This window comes from Eumetopias jubatus, unplaced genomic scaffold (assembly GCF_037043125.1).
Source record: "Eumetopias jubatus isolate StellerSeaLion01/CBP00866 unplaced genomic scaffold, mEumJub1_p1.0 scaffold_5, whole genome shotgun sequence".
NCBI classification, from domain to species: domain Eukaryota; kingdom Metazoa; phylum Chordata; class Mammalia; order Carnivora; family Otariidae; genus Eumetopias; species Eumetopias jubatus.
The window spans coordinates 50,983,891-50,999,916 of NW_028274811.1; the positions used below are offsets into that span (position 1 = coordinate 50,983,891).

The following is a 16,026-nucleotide window of genomic DNA, read 5'->3' on the forward strand; positions in this document are numbered from 1 at the left end:
TTTAGCAGATCCAACGCCAGAGCATAGAATGCAAGTGTCATTTGTGTTGCTATTAAAATCATTTTCTTGAATTCCCAACTATTTTCTAACTTCCATATTTTGTTTCCAAGAGCTCTAATGCTTCCCTGAAACTTCAAAGGAAACCTCGGGAAAGTGATTTTGAAACGATTAAATTGATTAGCAATGGAGCCTATGGGTGAGTAATTCAAGAAAACTCTCTTGTTGTATTTTTACACACCTGAGTAATATATTCTTCGCATTTATCTTAGGCCAAATAGGTGTCATTAGGGACTTGAGTTTTCAGTTGACTGCTCCTTTAGTGGTGGGTATAGTGTGCAGCCAAAATTGTTTTTCATTTAGATAGTCCATCAAGAAAACCTATCAAGTGACCTGGAGTTATTTTAGAGGTATAGAGAAGAAGACTTTATCAAGTAAAGGAAAATGTTTATATAGACCTTCTGCCTCCCTTTTGGGTGCAGAAACACCTGACTTTTGGTCGTATATATGCATACACACAGCCATATCTGGATATATAAAATCTGTATCTCTGAAAACATGTAAACTCATACATAGGATCACTACTTAAGAATTAGCCGGTACTTTCTGTCTGACCCCCCCAGTCAGTCTGGTGAGAGAAGTACTTAAATAAGAAGACTGCTTGAAAACTGAAAGCAGTGCATTTCTTTCAGTCTTTATATTATACCAGGGTTTTTTGTTTGTTTTCTTTTCAGTTAAGTCTGTATTCTGATCTGGTCACATTAGTGGTGCCCCTTTCTTGCTTCATTGTTAGAGACACAAGGTTTTCTTCTTATGGTAGGGTCAGTGGTGACAAGATCCTGCTGAGTTACTAAGAGGCAGTTAGGGTAATTAATACACATACTGTGTCCTGATCCATTTTTAGACAGCCCAAGAGCTCTAGTTTAATTAAGTATTAATCTCAATTCCATCTGTATATGGAGAGCAATAAACAATCCCATAGACATTTATTGCCATTTATCACACATATGAGCAGATTATCAAAGAGATTTTTGTTATGCCACGAGGGATGTTTCTCCTTACGATTTTTGTTTTTTGTCTCTAATATTTTCCACACCATGAACTTAGTGAAGAACTTAAATATTTGTGAGTCCTTTCTGTGCTTCACTGATTTATTTTCAGGATTATGTCAAATGGTATATTTCTTGATGTGGCTTATAAATGTTTTCTGATGTTCTATTTTCATAATATTTCATTTAGTTCAAGGACCTCATGGAAACTTTTCCCCCTAAGAAAATTGTTTTAGCATACGGTTTTTGTGAGTTTTATTTGTTTCTTACTTGGTTTTAGTTAGTTTTAGTTTTCGAGATCCTCTGAGGATTTCTTCCTTCATTAGGGAAAAAACTGAACTTTGATTTAATGGGTCTCTGGGCTTGAGCACTGATTGATTTTATTGGCAGTGGAATTCTAGAATAAGATTATCTGTGAAACACCGCTTTTATAAAATTTGGGCATATATCTTAGCAGTATTTGGAGTTCTAATTGGTTGAGTAAACTCATTTGTAGTGCAATTAAACCCCTGTCTAGTAGATGAGGTATATCACACTTCGGGGAATGGTTGGGAATATACAAGAAGTTAAACAAGCTGTGAATCAGTAAACAGCCAGGATGCAGGCCAAGTCCTGAATGGGCTGACAGGCTGCCTGCCGCAGCTTCTGCCCGTCAGCCAAAACTTTTTTCCCTCTTTTGCTCTTCTTAGATTTAATCTCTCATTACATTTCTGACAGACTTCCTCTTCATTTTAATTATTTTTAATTTAAAATTTGAATGGAGCTATATACCTATTGGTCCACCCAGTCAAGATGCTGATTGCAGGCTTATGCGAACTGGCTGAACACGTGGATGCCTCTCTGGAGATGAACTGAGGCTGTTGGGGGTTTCCCTGGCGCTTGTGTTACAGTCCACCACTCACATCAGTGGCTTAGAGTGATCCTGATTCTGCGACTTGGTGAAAATCACCTGTGCTGGAAACTAACCCTCTCATTAGAAGGAGCTATAACACGTCGGGGTTTTCTCAACATCATACTTAGTGACAGTTCATGTTATAAAGCCAGTCTGCTAATTTGGTATCATCCAATTTCCTTCTCCGTTGAACGCGTTTCGGATCCCTGGCTGAAGGTCAGACGTCCTTTCATGCCAGCTTAGCACTTTGGAGAAAGCTCATCCTTGCCACGTGCCAGGCACGGTGCTGGTTTATGTATGCTGTCTTCTCGTAAGAGCCCCGTTGATATTATTTCCACCCAGGTGTGGGGAAAGAGAGGCTCAGCGGCATGGCTGGTCACAGATGTGCTGATTCCAAGCAGCGCTCCTTCCTTCTCAAAGTATTCCTGTTACAACTTGGAGCCATCTTCTCTTGATTCCATCTGGACTTTCAAATGACAGCTTCAGATGTTTTCAGAGTGAAAGAATAAAATTGACTCAAAATTTTTAAAAAACTAAATTTGAAAGGCGCAGCATTTCTGTCCCACTTTGCTTTAGTTTCTAGCTTCGCTGCACATCATTCTCTTTTATGCCTCAAAAGATGGGGTCATTTACGTGACAGACCCATGTGTGCAGGTTGGTGGCTTACGCCTCTCCCCCTACAGCCTTTCCTCTAACACATGCACTCTTGTTCCCACGTGCAGATTTGCTCGCACGAATTCATGTCCTGGGCTCTCAGATGTATGCGTAATTTTATACGCATTAGACATTCACACTCCTGATAGGACTGATTCATTCTGTTCTAGATCCCATCAGCTTTTGATTCCGTTTCTCCCCACCCTCCCACCCCTCACTTCTGCCTGGGATGAAAAAAAGCTTGACTGAGAGGGGACAGTTGCCCCGCTCTGCGCATCACCCCCCACCCTTGAGTTCTACTATTTACCTGGCAGGTCAGTGTAGGAAGAGAGAGACAGAAGCAGCCCTTTCAAAGAAAGCAGCCTTTGAGGCCAAACTGCAGAGAAATGAGGGGCTGAATCCGTTCGGTCCAGTTTTGTAACCTTGGACGGTGTATAGCTATGCGTAGCAGGGATAGATGTCCTGTCTGTCAGCTGGTTGCTGTCTGTCTGTCTGTTTCAATCTCTCCCTCTCTCTGCTGACTTAAGTAGATTTGGAACATCACTTTACAGGGGAGGAAGAAAGGTGTACGTGAGAGAGGACAGTTACTGCTCAACAAGCAGATTTCAGCGTTAAGAAGAGTATTCCTAAAGCAGTAAAGAACTGTAAAAACAAGAACATGAAACAAGCAGATAACTAGCTACAGCAGATTCTAATTGAGAAGTCTAGTTGACTTTTGCAACTTGATCAAGATATGCACGTCCTGCCGCAGTGATGTCTCAAGCTACCTATAGGATTAATTTCCATTGGTGTAGGTAAATTTCCCTAGGGATTAACTGATGCTTTTTAAGCACATCCCAGCAAGGCCGCGCAAAAAGTCAGATGAGGTTTTACAAATTGCAAATCTGAAAGTAAAGATATGAGTCCTTCTTCATTCACAGAGTGCCCCTGGGAAACCTGGTCTGGATGCTGGTCAAACTGGGCCTGAGGCCTCTTTCCCCTTTGTTGTTTCATTAAATGGTGGATGGCCCTATTCTTCCTTCCCCACTTCCTGTTGTTCTCAGACATATTGCTGAGCAGTTTATGTAAGAAACGCTGAGAGTTGATGAAAATCCAGTGGCAGCCGCCTGACAGTGGAGTTCCTAGTATCATGTCTGAGGGTCCTCAGCGCTACATCTACTCAGTGTGAAATATTCAAAGAAGAGATAGAACGTAAGCTATGTTCTAGTTGACTCTCAGTAAGAGGCAGGCGCTCATATAAAGATACTCTTTTTTTCAACATTTCAAATTCTAAATCTTATTTTAAAAGGGAAATTCGCTTTTAAAAAGTTCTTCATAACAATATTTGTTCACCAGTGTTTGTCTTCTGTGTCTGCGGAAGCCAGGTTATTTTCTGCCCTCCCTTTGTATCTGTCTGTCTGCCTTCCAGCATCTGCTTAGGAGAAGCGCAAGGTTTTCGGGGGGAACTTGATTTTATCCAATCAGTGTTTGGGAAAAGAAAAATACTGTAAAAGCCTTTAACCTGATCCAGAAAAAAGGAGTAGTTGGTTGGTTAATTAAGAAGTCAAAGTCAGAAATCATTAAAAAAAAAAAAGTATACTTTAAATATACTTTTAATTTCAGATGCATATTGAAATTAAACATGTCAGTTCAATCTAAATATATGTAAATTCAGGGGCGCCTGGGTGGCTCAGTCAGTTAAGCGTCTGACTCTTGATTTCAGCTCAGGTCACAGTCTCCTAGGTTGTGAGATCCAGCCCCATGTCAGGCTCTGTGCTGGGCGTGGGGCCTGCTTGGGATTCTCTCTCTCCTCTCCCCTCCACCCCTCCCACTCCGCCACTCGCACGATCTCGCTCTTAAAAAAAGAAACGATAAATGAATAAATAAAATGTGTGTGTGTGTGTACACACACACACAGATATATACATATATATAAATTTACTAGTCCTCTGATATAAGGTCTTTTTAAGACAGCCTATATAAACCATCCTCCTAATACATTGTTTTTGTTTTCATTTTTCGCTGCTTTAAAGGTGAAGCGGGAGCTTGAAGCAATCTGCACATAGGACTCTAGATCTGTATTATTTTTTCCACTTTTGAAAACCTTCTCACCCATACTAAGTCAATTGGAATTTTATTTAGTATTTTTTTAATTTTTTATTGTTATGTTAATCACCATACATTACATCATTAGTTTTTGATGTAGTGTTCCATGATTCATTGTTTGTGCATAACACCCAGTAACTCACATTTAACATATCTATCAGTACTTTCCAAAGCATTCCATTTGGTTTTTTTTTTTTATAAACAACAAAGTTTTTCCTTTTCACACTCCTGTTTCATCAGTTTAAATATTTGTTTAAATTAGTTAATCCTGATATCAAGCCTTGCCAAGAAAACAGGTGTAGAGAGAAACCCAGCTGGTGAGAGCCCCAGCGTTTGGCATCCTGAAGAAGACCGCTAGCCTGTGTGGAAAGTGCTGGCCGCCCAGCCGGCCAGTTCCCTTGTCAGTTTGTGGTACAGTGGGAATAACAGCACTAGATTCTTCCTTGAGTTGGTTATAGAAAGTGTGGATAAAAGAGATTTTTTCTGTACGGTGAAGGAAGAAAGAGAAGACCAAAGAAATATTGAGAGAGGAAAAAAGAAGTAAAGTAAAGTAAAATAAATAAATAAATAAATAAATAAGGTTTAAACGGAGACCAAAAAAATGTAATTTTGCAAGTGAAGGAAAAAGATGGATACAATGGAAAGGCAAACCCACACAGACTTGAAAGAAAAATGAATTCCTAGTTGAACACTTGGGCGGAACATGTGAATACCAATTAAACTGAGACAGAATATACTTAAGGTTTATGTAAGTGGATTGCTCTGCGTGTATTGGTTCGGCGGGGACTTAGGGTGACCTAGTCCACCTTGCATTTATTTTTCATGAGCAGTGGAATATGCATCTCGGATCAGATAACCCTTTGTTTTAGGAGACAGACATTGGATATCCTTTACTGTGGATGATTGCTGTTTCTGTAAATTATTATTTATTTGAGTATTTGCTGACCTGAGAGCTCAAATCTGTTCTTCTACAATAATGACAAGTGAAGAGTAGCTTAGGAGAAACTGAGCCAATTGAAGACATTTTCCTCGTTACTCCTCATTTCCAGTTGAGGTTTTAAGCCTCCTCCTTCTCTTGACTTGTTTCTTCCACATCAAGCTTCATGGAGTCCATTGTCTTTACCCAGCCAGAATTGCTTCTCTAGAGTATGTGAGTGAGTCTTGCAGCAGAAATTCATTTTACAGCAAAGTTGGCTGTCACGTTGGCCATGGGTCAGATGGAACAGTGTATTATTGGTGCCCTTTTATGTTGGGAAATGCATTTTCTGTTGAAACAGCCACAGGTGTAAATCATGCTGAGGTGTGTAGTGGGGAAATACGCTACATTGCAGGACAGCCTCCTATGACCTATTACATACTTCTCATTTATCTGGAATTTCATGGGGAATAAATTACCCTCAAGTTGGAAGCCACCTACCCTAAGAAGCTTTGGTCCTTTTTTTTGCAGATCCCAAGGGTATCATATAGAAAATTATCACTTTAGTCAGTCTAGAAAAAATGCCTAACATATATCTAATGCTTGAAAGGGTATAGCTCATGGTATGTATGTACTTTTGTTAGTTCTTTTCCTGCTCTGATTTATATATTGAATTTTGTTTTGTTTGTGGAAAAACTGAAAACATCAGCTAGCTTTTGGAAAATAGCTCACACTGGAGACTCCATTTCTGTCCTTGTGGTGAAGATGAATTTGATGCCTTATGTATGATCAGTGACCTTTATTGAAAGATTTAGAAATAAATGTAGCCATAAGATTTTGGCCTGGAATGGGATGTTTGTAGCTGCTAGGATAGTGTGTGTGAGCTGAATTCCAGGTGCCATGTGAATGTAAAAAAAAAAAAAAAAAAAGTTGACAGTCACCCATTGTTTACCGTATCCAGAAGCATCCTCACTTCCCGTGAACCCCAACTCTTGTGCTCCTTTTCAGGGCAGTCTACTTTGTTCGGCATAAGGAATCCCGGCAGAGGTTTGCTATGAAAAAGATTAATAAACAGAACCTCATCCTCCGCAATCAGATCCAGCAGGCCTTCGTGGAACGGGATATCCTGACTTTTGCAGAGAATCCCTTTGTTGTCAGCATGTATTGCTCCTTTGAAACAAGGCGCCACTTATGCATGGTCATGGAATACGTGGAAGGTAAATCAGAGAACATGACACCGGTACCCAGAAACTGCCTCCTCCTTTGTGCGGTGGAGGCTTTCCCTGTTGGGCTACATAATGGTTGTATCCACCTAGGAAGCGAAGCCAGGCAATGAGATGGCTGTATTCCCAGTCATTATCTTCTGATAATTGCTTGTAAAGTGCCTGCTCTACTATAACAAAGGGAAAATTAGTGCTATTTGGAAGAAGGTTGTTTTTCTTTTTTAATAGCTTTTAATCCTATTGGTCATTAAAGTTAGAATATAGGTGATGGGATTTTTTTCCTACTCACTTTTATCACATAGCATAAAATCGTTCATTACAATTGATCTTCTTAAAGAATGAATTAAAAATATATCCTTTTTTCGTCTATGGTATGAAATTAAAAATGAATTAGGAGACGAGATACAAGTCAAGAAAATGTAGCTTTTTTTTTTTGACGTCTACGACTTACCTTTTAAATGTTCTTATTTCCTTCAGTTTTACATTCAATTTCTGTGTTTTTGGCCATGACTTATTGATATAAACAAAGTTAATAAAAGGAATATATTAGAAAGGGCCAAAACAATCTTCAAAGCATCTAATTTAAGCTCTTAAAATCGTAGGAGCAGAATTCCAAAACTATAAACCTCAAAGAAACATTAAATATCATTTAGTTCAACCTTTTCATTTTGCAGATGAGTGAACTGAAATCCTCAAAAGGGAGAGACTTACTAGATACTTTCCTCGTGGATACAAGACAAAAGCATATCTTGCCTGATTTCCACCCATTTTTTTTTCCCCACAACAGCACTTGGCTTTATTAACCTCGGTTGTGTTTACAGTAACTAACATTTATCACATGTTTAATAAATATTGGCAGTATCCTAAATTCTTTACATAGATTACCTCATTTAATCCTCACAATAATCTGAAAAAGGATGACAGTCTTACCATCCTGATATTAGAGGAAAGAGCTGGGACTAGCTTGTCTAAGATCTCCCTGCCCGTGAGAGTCACAGGTAGTATTTGAACTCTGGTAGCCTGATTCTAGAACCCATGCTTTATGCTGGTGTGTTTTGTTCTTCAAATTTCAGTTCCACCTTGGAGCAAATTTCCTCCCTTAGGAGGACTCCTACTTGAAAAAAAAAAGAAAAAAAATATATATGTGTGTGTGTGTGTGTGTGTATATATATATATATATATATATGTATATATATATTTTTTCCCATACCACATCTTAATTAGAAACATGATTACTCAGTGCATGGCCTCCACTTTGGAATTTGAGATCCTGTGTCTGTGGGTAGAGGCCATTCTGCTTTGAAGGTCTGTAATCTGAACTGATGGTCTTCTTGATACTCCACCTGCTAAATCCTGTGCTTGGGTTTTACAGGGGGTGACTGTGCTACATTAATGAAGAACATGGGGCCTCTCCCTGTTGATATGGCCAGGATGTACTTTGCCGAGACGGTGCTGGCCTTGGAATATCTACATAATTATGGAATTGTACACAGGGATTTGAAACCAGACAAGTATGTACACTGAGGAAACATCTTTTTTTACACACAGTACAAAAAGTTGTCTTATGTCTCTAAAAATGTTTTCTTTTAATGTTGCTTTGCATGTTTTGAAATTCTCCCATAATGTTCCCAAATGAGTTATTTTGGCAGTATATATGATAATATTTATATAATACTTTAAAGGCTCTGCTGCTTATAATAATAGCTTATAAGGAACAAAAGAAAAAGATTATAAAGCCAGGGTTAGTTAAAATTTTTTAAGTTGTTTTTATTATGTTCATTTTTGAATAGCTTCATAGAAAGCTTCTAATTGTTTTCTGGATAGTTTCTGCATTTGGTGTTATACATAGATAACCCTGTCCTACACCAAGATGATATACTTGATATTATATTCTCTCTCACCATTTAATATTGAATTTAATTTTTAATCTTCATGAAGCTCATTTTAGTGTCTGATTTGAGATACAGATACACTTTTTTTCCTCTCAAATGACTAAGTTATTCATCTTGACACCATTTATTAAATGTTTTATGCTTTCTCCACTAATTTCAGACACCTCTAAAAGCATTACATGTTAATATGTAAAGATTCTAAGCATGCTGAAAATTTTATGATAAAATTAACTCATGCTCATTCCAGAAAATTTTGAAGTACAGAAAAGCATATGAAAAAATTCATTCACAACATTACCCAACAAAGACAGCTGTTAGAATATGGAATATTTCCTTCCAGTAGCTATTTTTTCCTCTTTTCACATCCTCTATTCCTTTAATGTTTTAATTAATTAAAATTTTTATTTTTCCTCTGAAAATGAAAATGTTTAAAAATTAAATTCATAAAACTGCCACATGTGATTTCTTTGCATTGTATAAGAAATCTACATTTTGTGCTTAATGAACAGAAATTTAAATTTGAGCCATAAGTTAAAATCTCAAATCATTTTTCTGTCCAAGTTCTTTAGCTTATGTGTCACTTAAATCACAGACAGGTTGCTAATCTTAGTTCTTATGTATGACATGGGATTATTGGTAACACTTTTCTATTTTATTGTTCCGAAAATAGAAAGATGTCAGAGTCCCATGCTTGGATTTTTCTAAGTTTAAACCTGTAAATGATACTGTATGTGGCTGCCCCAACAAAGATTAGGTGGGCCGGGTGTCTGGCCCTCCCTTGTAAATTACACTCATGAGCCAGATACACATATGTAATATGTTCATATGACCTTACCTCTTCCCAGGCTGGGTTTAATATTAAAATTGATACCTTGGGGCGCCTGGGTGGCTCAGTCGGTTAAGTATCCAACTCTTGATTTCTGCTCAGGTCATGATCTCAGGGTCATGAGGTCGAGCCCCATGTTGGGCTCCACGCTTAAGATCCTCTCTCCCTGTCCCCTGCCCCTCCCCTCTCTCTGAAATAAATAAATAAATAAATAAATAAATAAATAAATGAAAAAGATTGATACCACTATAGTGAATAGTCTTACCAATTGACAGGAGGAGAAAGCCTAAAAAAAAAAAAAAAAAAAAGAAAAGAAAGAACTTCAAACAAGTGTTATAATATGTGTCCTTCTGCTTCATAGTTTGTTGGTCACCTCCATGGGGCACATAAAGCTGACAGATTTTGGATTATCCAAGGTGGGACTAATGAGCATGACTACCAATCTCTATGAGGGTCATATCGAGAAGGATGCTCGAGAGTTCCTGGACAAACAGGTAAGCTTGGCTCCTGCTCAGTTGGAGAGAAGGATACAAAGTACGATATTGCCAGTGACATTCAGAATCAACTTGTGTAAGCCAGGTCCACGTTAGGACTGGGAGCTTAGATGTCAGTATGAGCCTTACGTTTAATAAAGTGCAGATTGCTTCCATTTTTCTCCCTAGGCCTCTTTGAACTGTCCATTCCTCCACATTCCTCCCCCAGCATTATGGTCTATTAGCAAGACGAACGATGTAATTGCACACAAGTGAGAATGTGAGAGAGACAAATGGAAAACGGTTTTTGTAAGGAATTCAGGAATCTCAGCAGAGTACTCATGAAACTCATGATGCATTGTACAGTCACGGGTGCTAAAATCCGAGCCATGGCCCATTTCCCTTTAAGCATGCCTCATTACCATGTGCCTACAATCTGTTCATTGTAAGTTACTTAAGGTAAAACACATCTCAACTGTCATGCTTTTATGAAGTAGCCAGGATATGAATATATTTTGGTCATATAAATACTAAAACTATCTGTGGTAGTGACAGATTAAAAATGCATCATTATATTAACTTTGAGGATTAAAAATGTTTTTAATCCTATGAAATAAGTAAAACCACCAAATAGGGTCAAACCCTCAATTTGAAATTGCTCACTACACAGTTTAACATTACAGCAGCATTTTAAATTTCCCTTTTTTGCTATTTAAATATTTCATTGCCTTTGGTGTTATGGATACTGACTTATAATTGCCATTCCTAAGTTCTTTGTCCGTGTGGTTCCATGTGGTTGAGCAGGTGCACTCTGGGCAAAATAAATGGTGTGTAGCCATCTTGCTCATTTTAATTCATGTCTAATATTCCAATTATTCTAATATTGCAATCATCTTTTAGGTCTGTGGCACACCTGAATACATTGCACCAGAAGTGATTCTGAGGCAGGGCTATGGGAAGCCGGTGGACTGGTGGGCCATGGGGATTATCCTCTATGAATTTCTTGTTGGATGCGTGCCATTCTTTGGGGATACTCCAGAAGAGCTATTTGGACAAGTCATCAGTGGTAAATATCATCAGGAGTTATCTTCAAGCGACTGTTGGGAAACAGCTATTTCATGCAATTCTGTGGAGTACTGCTGTTTTAACTACTAAAATGTTAACCTTTATCAAACAGTTTAGCCAACAGATTAAAAGAACTCACTCATCATAGCACATAACTGACTTTCACAAATCTCAGGAGATCAATTTGTGTTGAAAATTGATCTGAGGAAGTTTCGTTAACATGGAATTTGGAAATGGACTAGCAGTGTAACCAATTTTTATGGTGTGTTCTTCTGCAAAAGAAATTCACGTGGGATTTGCAAATTATTTCATTGCCGTCCAGTCTTCCTTTCCATAATAGGAAAGTTGCACCAGGGAAGAAAAGGTTAATGTGGGTAACATTTACATAAATGGGGGAAAATGGCTAATGGCACAATGAAGAAATTAACAAAAATGTAATAAACCCTAAAACAAATGTCTACCAAATAATAAATAATGAGAACAGGAAGGAAGCAAATTTAATTCACAGATTGTTAATGATTTCATTGGTGGTTGTTATGGTGTAATGTTATTTCTGTAATAGCTGTTCATCTTTCATTTAAAATTCAGTAACCTCTAGATCTTAACCTGCACACTGACCCTCACTATTGTTATGTGGCTTGTGGCAAAACTAAATGATAATTAAATAGGCTCTATTACTACCCTACCTGCTGTTTTTATAAATTTCCCCGAAGCCTAGATCAAAAAGGCCTCTCCTCCTCAAAGTTTGTCAGTCATCACTGATACCCCCATCACCCACCCCGCCACCTTCTGGACTGTGCTTACAGGGTCTATCAGTGGAAAGGGAGGGAAAATTCATGTTGGGATGAGGAGTCCCTTAATCACGGCATTATTCTCTATCATTGACTATTCAAGCCAGGCATATCTGTAAACTTTAACAAAGTAGATTTGTGAGTTGCCTGCAGTGTATAACCCTTTTCTACAATATCTGAGCTGTTTATGGATTTATAACTAGGCTGTTTTCTGATATACTAAGGCCTGAATGGCAGGAGGAATCAACTGTTTAATTAACACAGCAGCAAATGCTGGCTTTGTTCTCCATGCCTTACGGCTCAGATGCATATTCATGTTTTATTTTCCAAATCAGATTTAAACTGCAGCAGAGGAAGTTGGAGGCAGGCACACACAGAAATAACTCATGTTTTTATTGCATTTCCATACACACAAGCATGCACACCTTATCTTTGGGCAAACTCCTGTGGAATGTAGAACATATTCTAGTATTTATGACAGACTTTAAATACTTCCATTATTACTATGATTACTTTGGATTTTTTGTCTTCAAACTTAACACTGGCCTTTTGTTTGTCTCTAGAAATAGTTATTTTTGCAAAATTAATTTGTGCTTCTGGACGCTGAAGAACTTTAGGGCTGGGGCCAAATTCACATTTGAGGATAGTAGGAAAGAAAAATCTTACTCTCTTGATTCCCTGGAAGGGGGACGTCTAAAACACAGGTGTTAAGAGTTTTCACCATATTAAGTCCTCTTAATAACTAGAAGGAATAATCTGTTTTGAGCCAAGTCTGCCAAAAAGAAAAAAAAAATACAAAGAATCAAAAAAGCAAATGGAAGGTACTGCTTATCGAAATGTTTTCTCCCTGCCTTGTTGTAAGCTGTGCTGGTTCATGTCTGGTGAAACAATGCTTCTCAAACTTGACTGGGCCCAGGAATCAACTGACAATCCTACTAAAATGCAGATTCTCATTCAGTCTGGGATGGAGCCTAAAGTTCTGTTTCTGTAACAAACTCCCAGGCAACCTCTAGGCTGTTGGGACCTGGACTGCTATTTGAGCAATAAAGTTGTAAATGACATGTCTCCCTTCTAGATGAGATCAACTGGCCAGAAAAGGATGAGGCACCACCCCCTGACGCCCAGGATCTGATTACCTTGCTTCTTAGGCAGAATCCCCTGGAGAGACTGGGAACAGGTTAGAGCACATATGTTTTAATTTTGCTAATATGCAAAAAATAATGCCTTTGTGGAGCACTCAGAGGTTTTTGTTTGTGTTTTGTTTTTTTGGCATAAGAAACATCTGTTGGTTGATGTAGGACATGACTACAACACATCATAACAATAATATTTTGGACTTTTTTTCTGATTCAGAGCAGTATGTACACTAGGAGGGTTGGTGGTTGGTTGTCTTTGATTTTTTTTTCTTGTTTTTTTGCAAAGCAAAAGTCATTCTCAATTTGTTTGAGCACAATATAATTCTTCTATCCTGAAAAACATGCATCTTAAATAAATTAAAAACAGAGGATTTAAGATGTGAAGCTTTTTTGTTTGGATATAGACACACACACACACACACTCTCTCTCTCTCTCTCTCTCTCTCTCTCTCTCTCTCTCTCTCTCTCTCTCCTCCCTCCCTCCCAGCAAGATTTGACCCAGCCCATTACTATCTAGAGGCTTTGAAATGGGTTATCAGTACTTGAACTAATTAATTACTAGAAATGAGTGTCTGGGGTTGAACTATGCTGTCTCATCATGGTGATCAGCACCATAGCCCAAGAAAGAGGATTAAAACCGTTGGCTTTCAAGATTAAGGAAATAATTTCAAGATAATTTCTTGCTGATTATTTTCCCCTTCAACTGTTCTACTTACAGTTTTTTTTTTTTCTGCTCCTCCTCTTGCTTCTCTTGTATTCTGAATAGACACAGAGATCCCAGTATCGAGTCCCAGTCTACCTCAGTATATGAATTTATCTAGATGGGACTAAATATTAAATATAAACACAACACACACACACGTATACATTGTAGATAGTATCCATAATTTTCCGCAGTGAAAATTGTTGACCTGATGGAATATTTAATCTGAGCTGTTTCATTCTACTTCATTGTAATAGAAATATCTGAAAATACTGAACAAATCATTCTCTCCCTCAGTTTTTCCTAGACGAAGATAATTTACAACAGCTTCAAATACACATGTTACTCTCCATGTTTGCCCACAGCTCCCCTCAGTGGGAGGGCTCCATTCTTGCTTAAGTATGCTGTGCTCCTAGAGTTGACGATGATGCATTGAAACCCATAGGCCATATTCTTACCTTGTAAATAAAGTTTTATTGAAATACAGCCGTGCCATTCATACACATTGTCTGTAGCTGCCTTTCATGGTTCGGTGGCAGAGTTGAGTCCCCAAACTGTATGGCCCACAAAGCCTAAAGTATTTACTCTTTGGCTTTGTACAGAAAAATCTCATTGACTGCATTAGCATATCAAAGAAGATTGAAACTTCAGGCTCACTCGGGAAAACTTTTTTGAGTTGAGCCTCTTCCTGGAGTGCCATGTGCCTGTATGCCTTTTGCAGTGGATGAGTGGGCCTTCGGCTAGGAGAGGCAATATAAGTGGAAATTAAGGGCACAAACTCCACAGTCAGATCGCCTGAGTTTAAAATCTCTGCTGTGTGATTGTGGGCAGGATGCTTCCCTTTCTGTGCCTCATTTCCTCATCTGTAAAATGGAGCTTAGAGAAGTACTGCCTCACAGGGTTTTCATGAGGACAAAAGATCACCCAGTCTGGCTCTTAGAACCAGGTGGGACACTGCTTCCACTGGTACTGTCATTTTTATTTCCTGCCTGCATAATCTTGTGCTTTCCCCTATAGACGTCTGAGTTCCAGAAATGGTGGTGGTGCCCCTACCTTTCAGCTGACTGAACTCTTTGAACAGAATATATTCCTTCCCCTCCTATTTGGTGTTCCTTTCGTCTGAAGCGACTAGCAAAGTTGTTACCCACTGCCGGCTGTGACCTGCAGTCACATTTGCTTTCTGGCCCCAGAGATAGGAGTAGCGGTCAAAGAATCTGTGTCACACTCTGAATGGGGTAGAGTTTTGAAGACTGATTTTCAGCTTGTCCTGCAACAACACAAATATCAATGTATATGTCCTACTCAGCTGCCCTGGGGAAGCGTTGTCCTGAGATGTGACTGAAGATAACAATAGAATTGTAACATGCCTTCCCAAGAGCCTGCTTCTCTTCAGTGTTCTTGGGTCAGTTTGGAGAGTTTTCCCACTGAGTCTTCTGCCTGTTTCCCTCCTCTGAGAATGCTTGGAATCTTGACTGGGCTTGACTTCTACAAAACGGGGCTCTGATGCTGGTCAGCACACCCATGCTTCTATGTTATAGGCTGTGAGTTATCTGTGCATTTTCTCCCTGACTGCTACTTGTGTTCTTTTCAGGGCTTGACAATTAGAGACGCGAATCTCCTAGCAGGAGCTCAAAAAAGACATTTAAAAGGCCCTGCCCAAGCTTTTAGCATTTTCAGAAAGTACTTGCCAAACAGGCAGGTCCAACGTGACAGATCCCAGTAGGGCCCGGAGAATGAGACTGAGAATCCCGCAGGCCTGCCATGCTGCTCCCAATGACAGCATTTTGGATTTAATGCATATTGAGCGGGCAAAATAATGCACCGTGAAAATGTGTGAATTCACATTTGCCCGAGAGACTAGAGAGGCTGAGAAGAGGGGTGTGAAGAACATAATGGATGTTTAAGAAACTTCAATGAAAGGAGAGAAAAACTCAAGAGGGAGAACATTAGTGTGAAGCATAACTTAAAATTTGGAAACTTGTCCTACTTGAATTAGACTTCTGAACTTGTGAAGTATTGAGTGGCAGCCTGGTGTATTGGACTTTATAGCTGCTCAGAGGTGACTGACTCCCACCTGGGTACCAGCTGGGAGATACAGAGTAGTTTCTTCGTGACCTGGGTCACAGTTTCCTGATCTAGGAAAATGGGCATGTTATTGTACCGCTCTCAGGATGATTGCAAGGACTGAATGCAAACATGGTCATGAAGCTACAGAGTACATTAACATAGTGCATCACAAGAGCTCCAGACATAATCCGTTCCCTTTCCTTCCCTGCATGGTGAATTCTTGCACTGAGCACTGTCACCTGCCTGAGTTCCTGTGC

The 16,026-nt window shown here is 39.0% G+C and overlaps 1 protein-coding gene across 1 annotated transcript in view; it reads left to right on the forward strand.

The window, feature by feature from the left end:
* Window positions 1-16,026, forward strand: part of LOC114224674 (microtubule-associated serine/threonine-protein kinase 4-like) — a 158,240-nt gene that overhangs the window by 114,031 nt on the left and 28,183 nt on the right. The window contains exons 11-16 of the mRNA XM_028123908.2: window positions 111-196; window positions 6,602-6,810; window positions 8,189-8,327; window positions 9,896-10,028; window positions 10,908-11,073; window positions 12,939-13,040. Of these exons, the coding sequence (XP_027979709.1) occupies window positions 111-196; window positions 6,602-6,810; window positions 8,189-8,327; window positions 9,896-10,028; window positions 10,908-11,073; window positions 12,939-13,040 (835 nt within the window). The remainder of the gene's footprint in view (window positions 1-110; window positions 197-6,601; window positions 6,811-8,188; window positions 8,328-9,895; window positions 10,029-10,907; window positions 11,074-12,938; window positions 13,041-16,026) is intronic.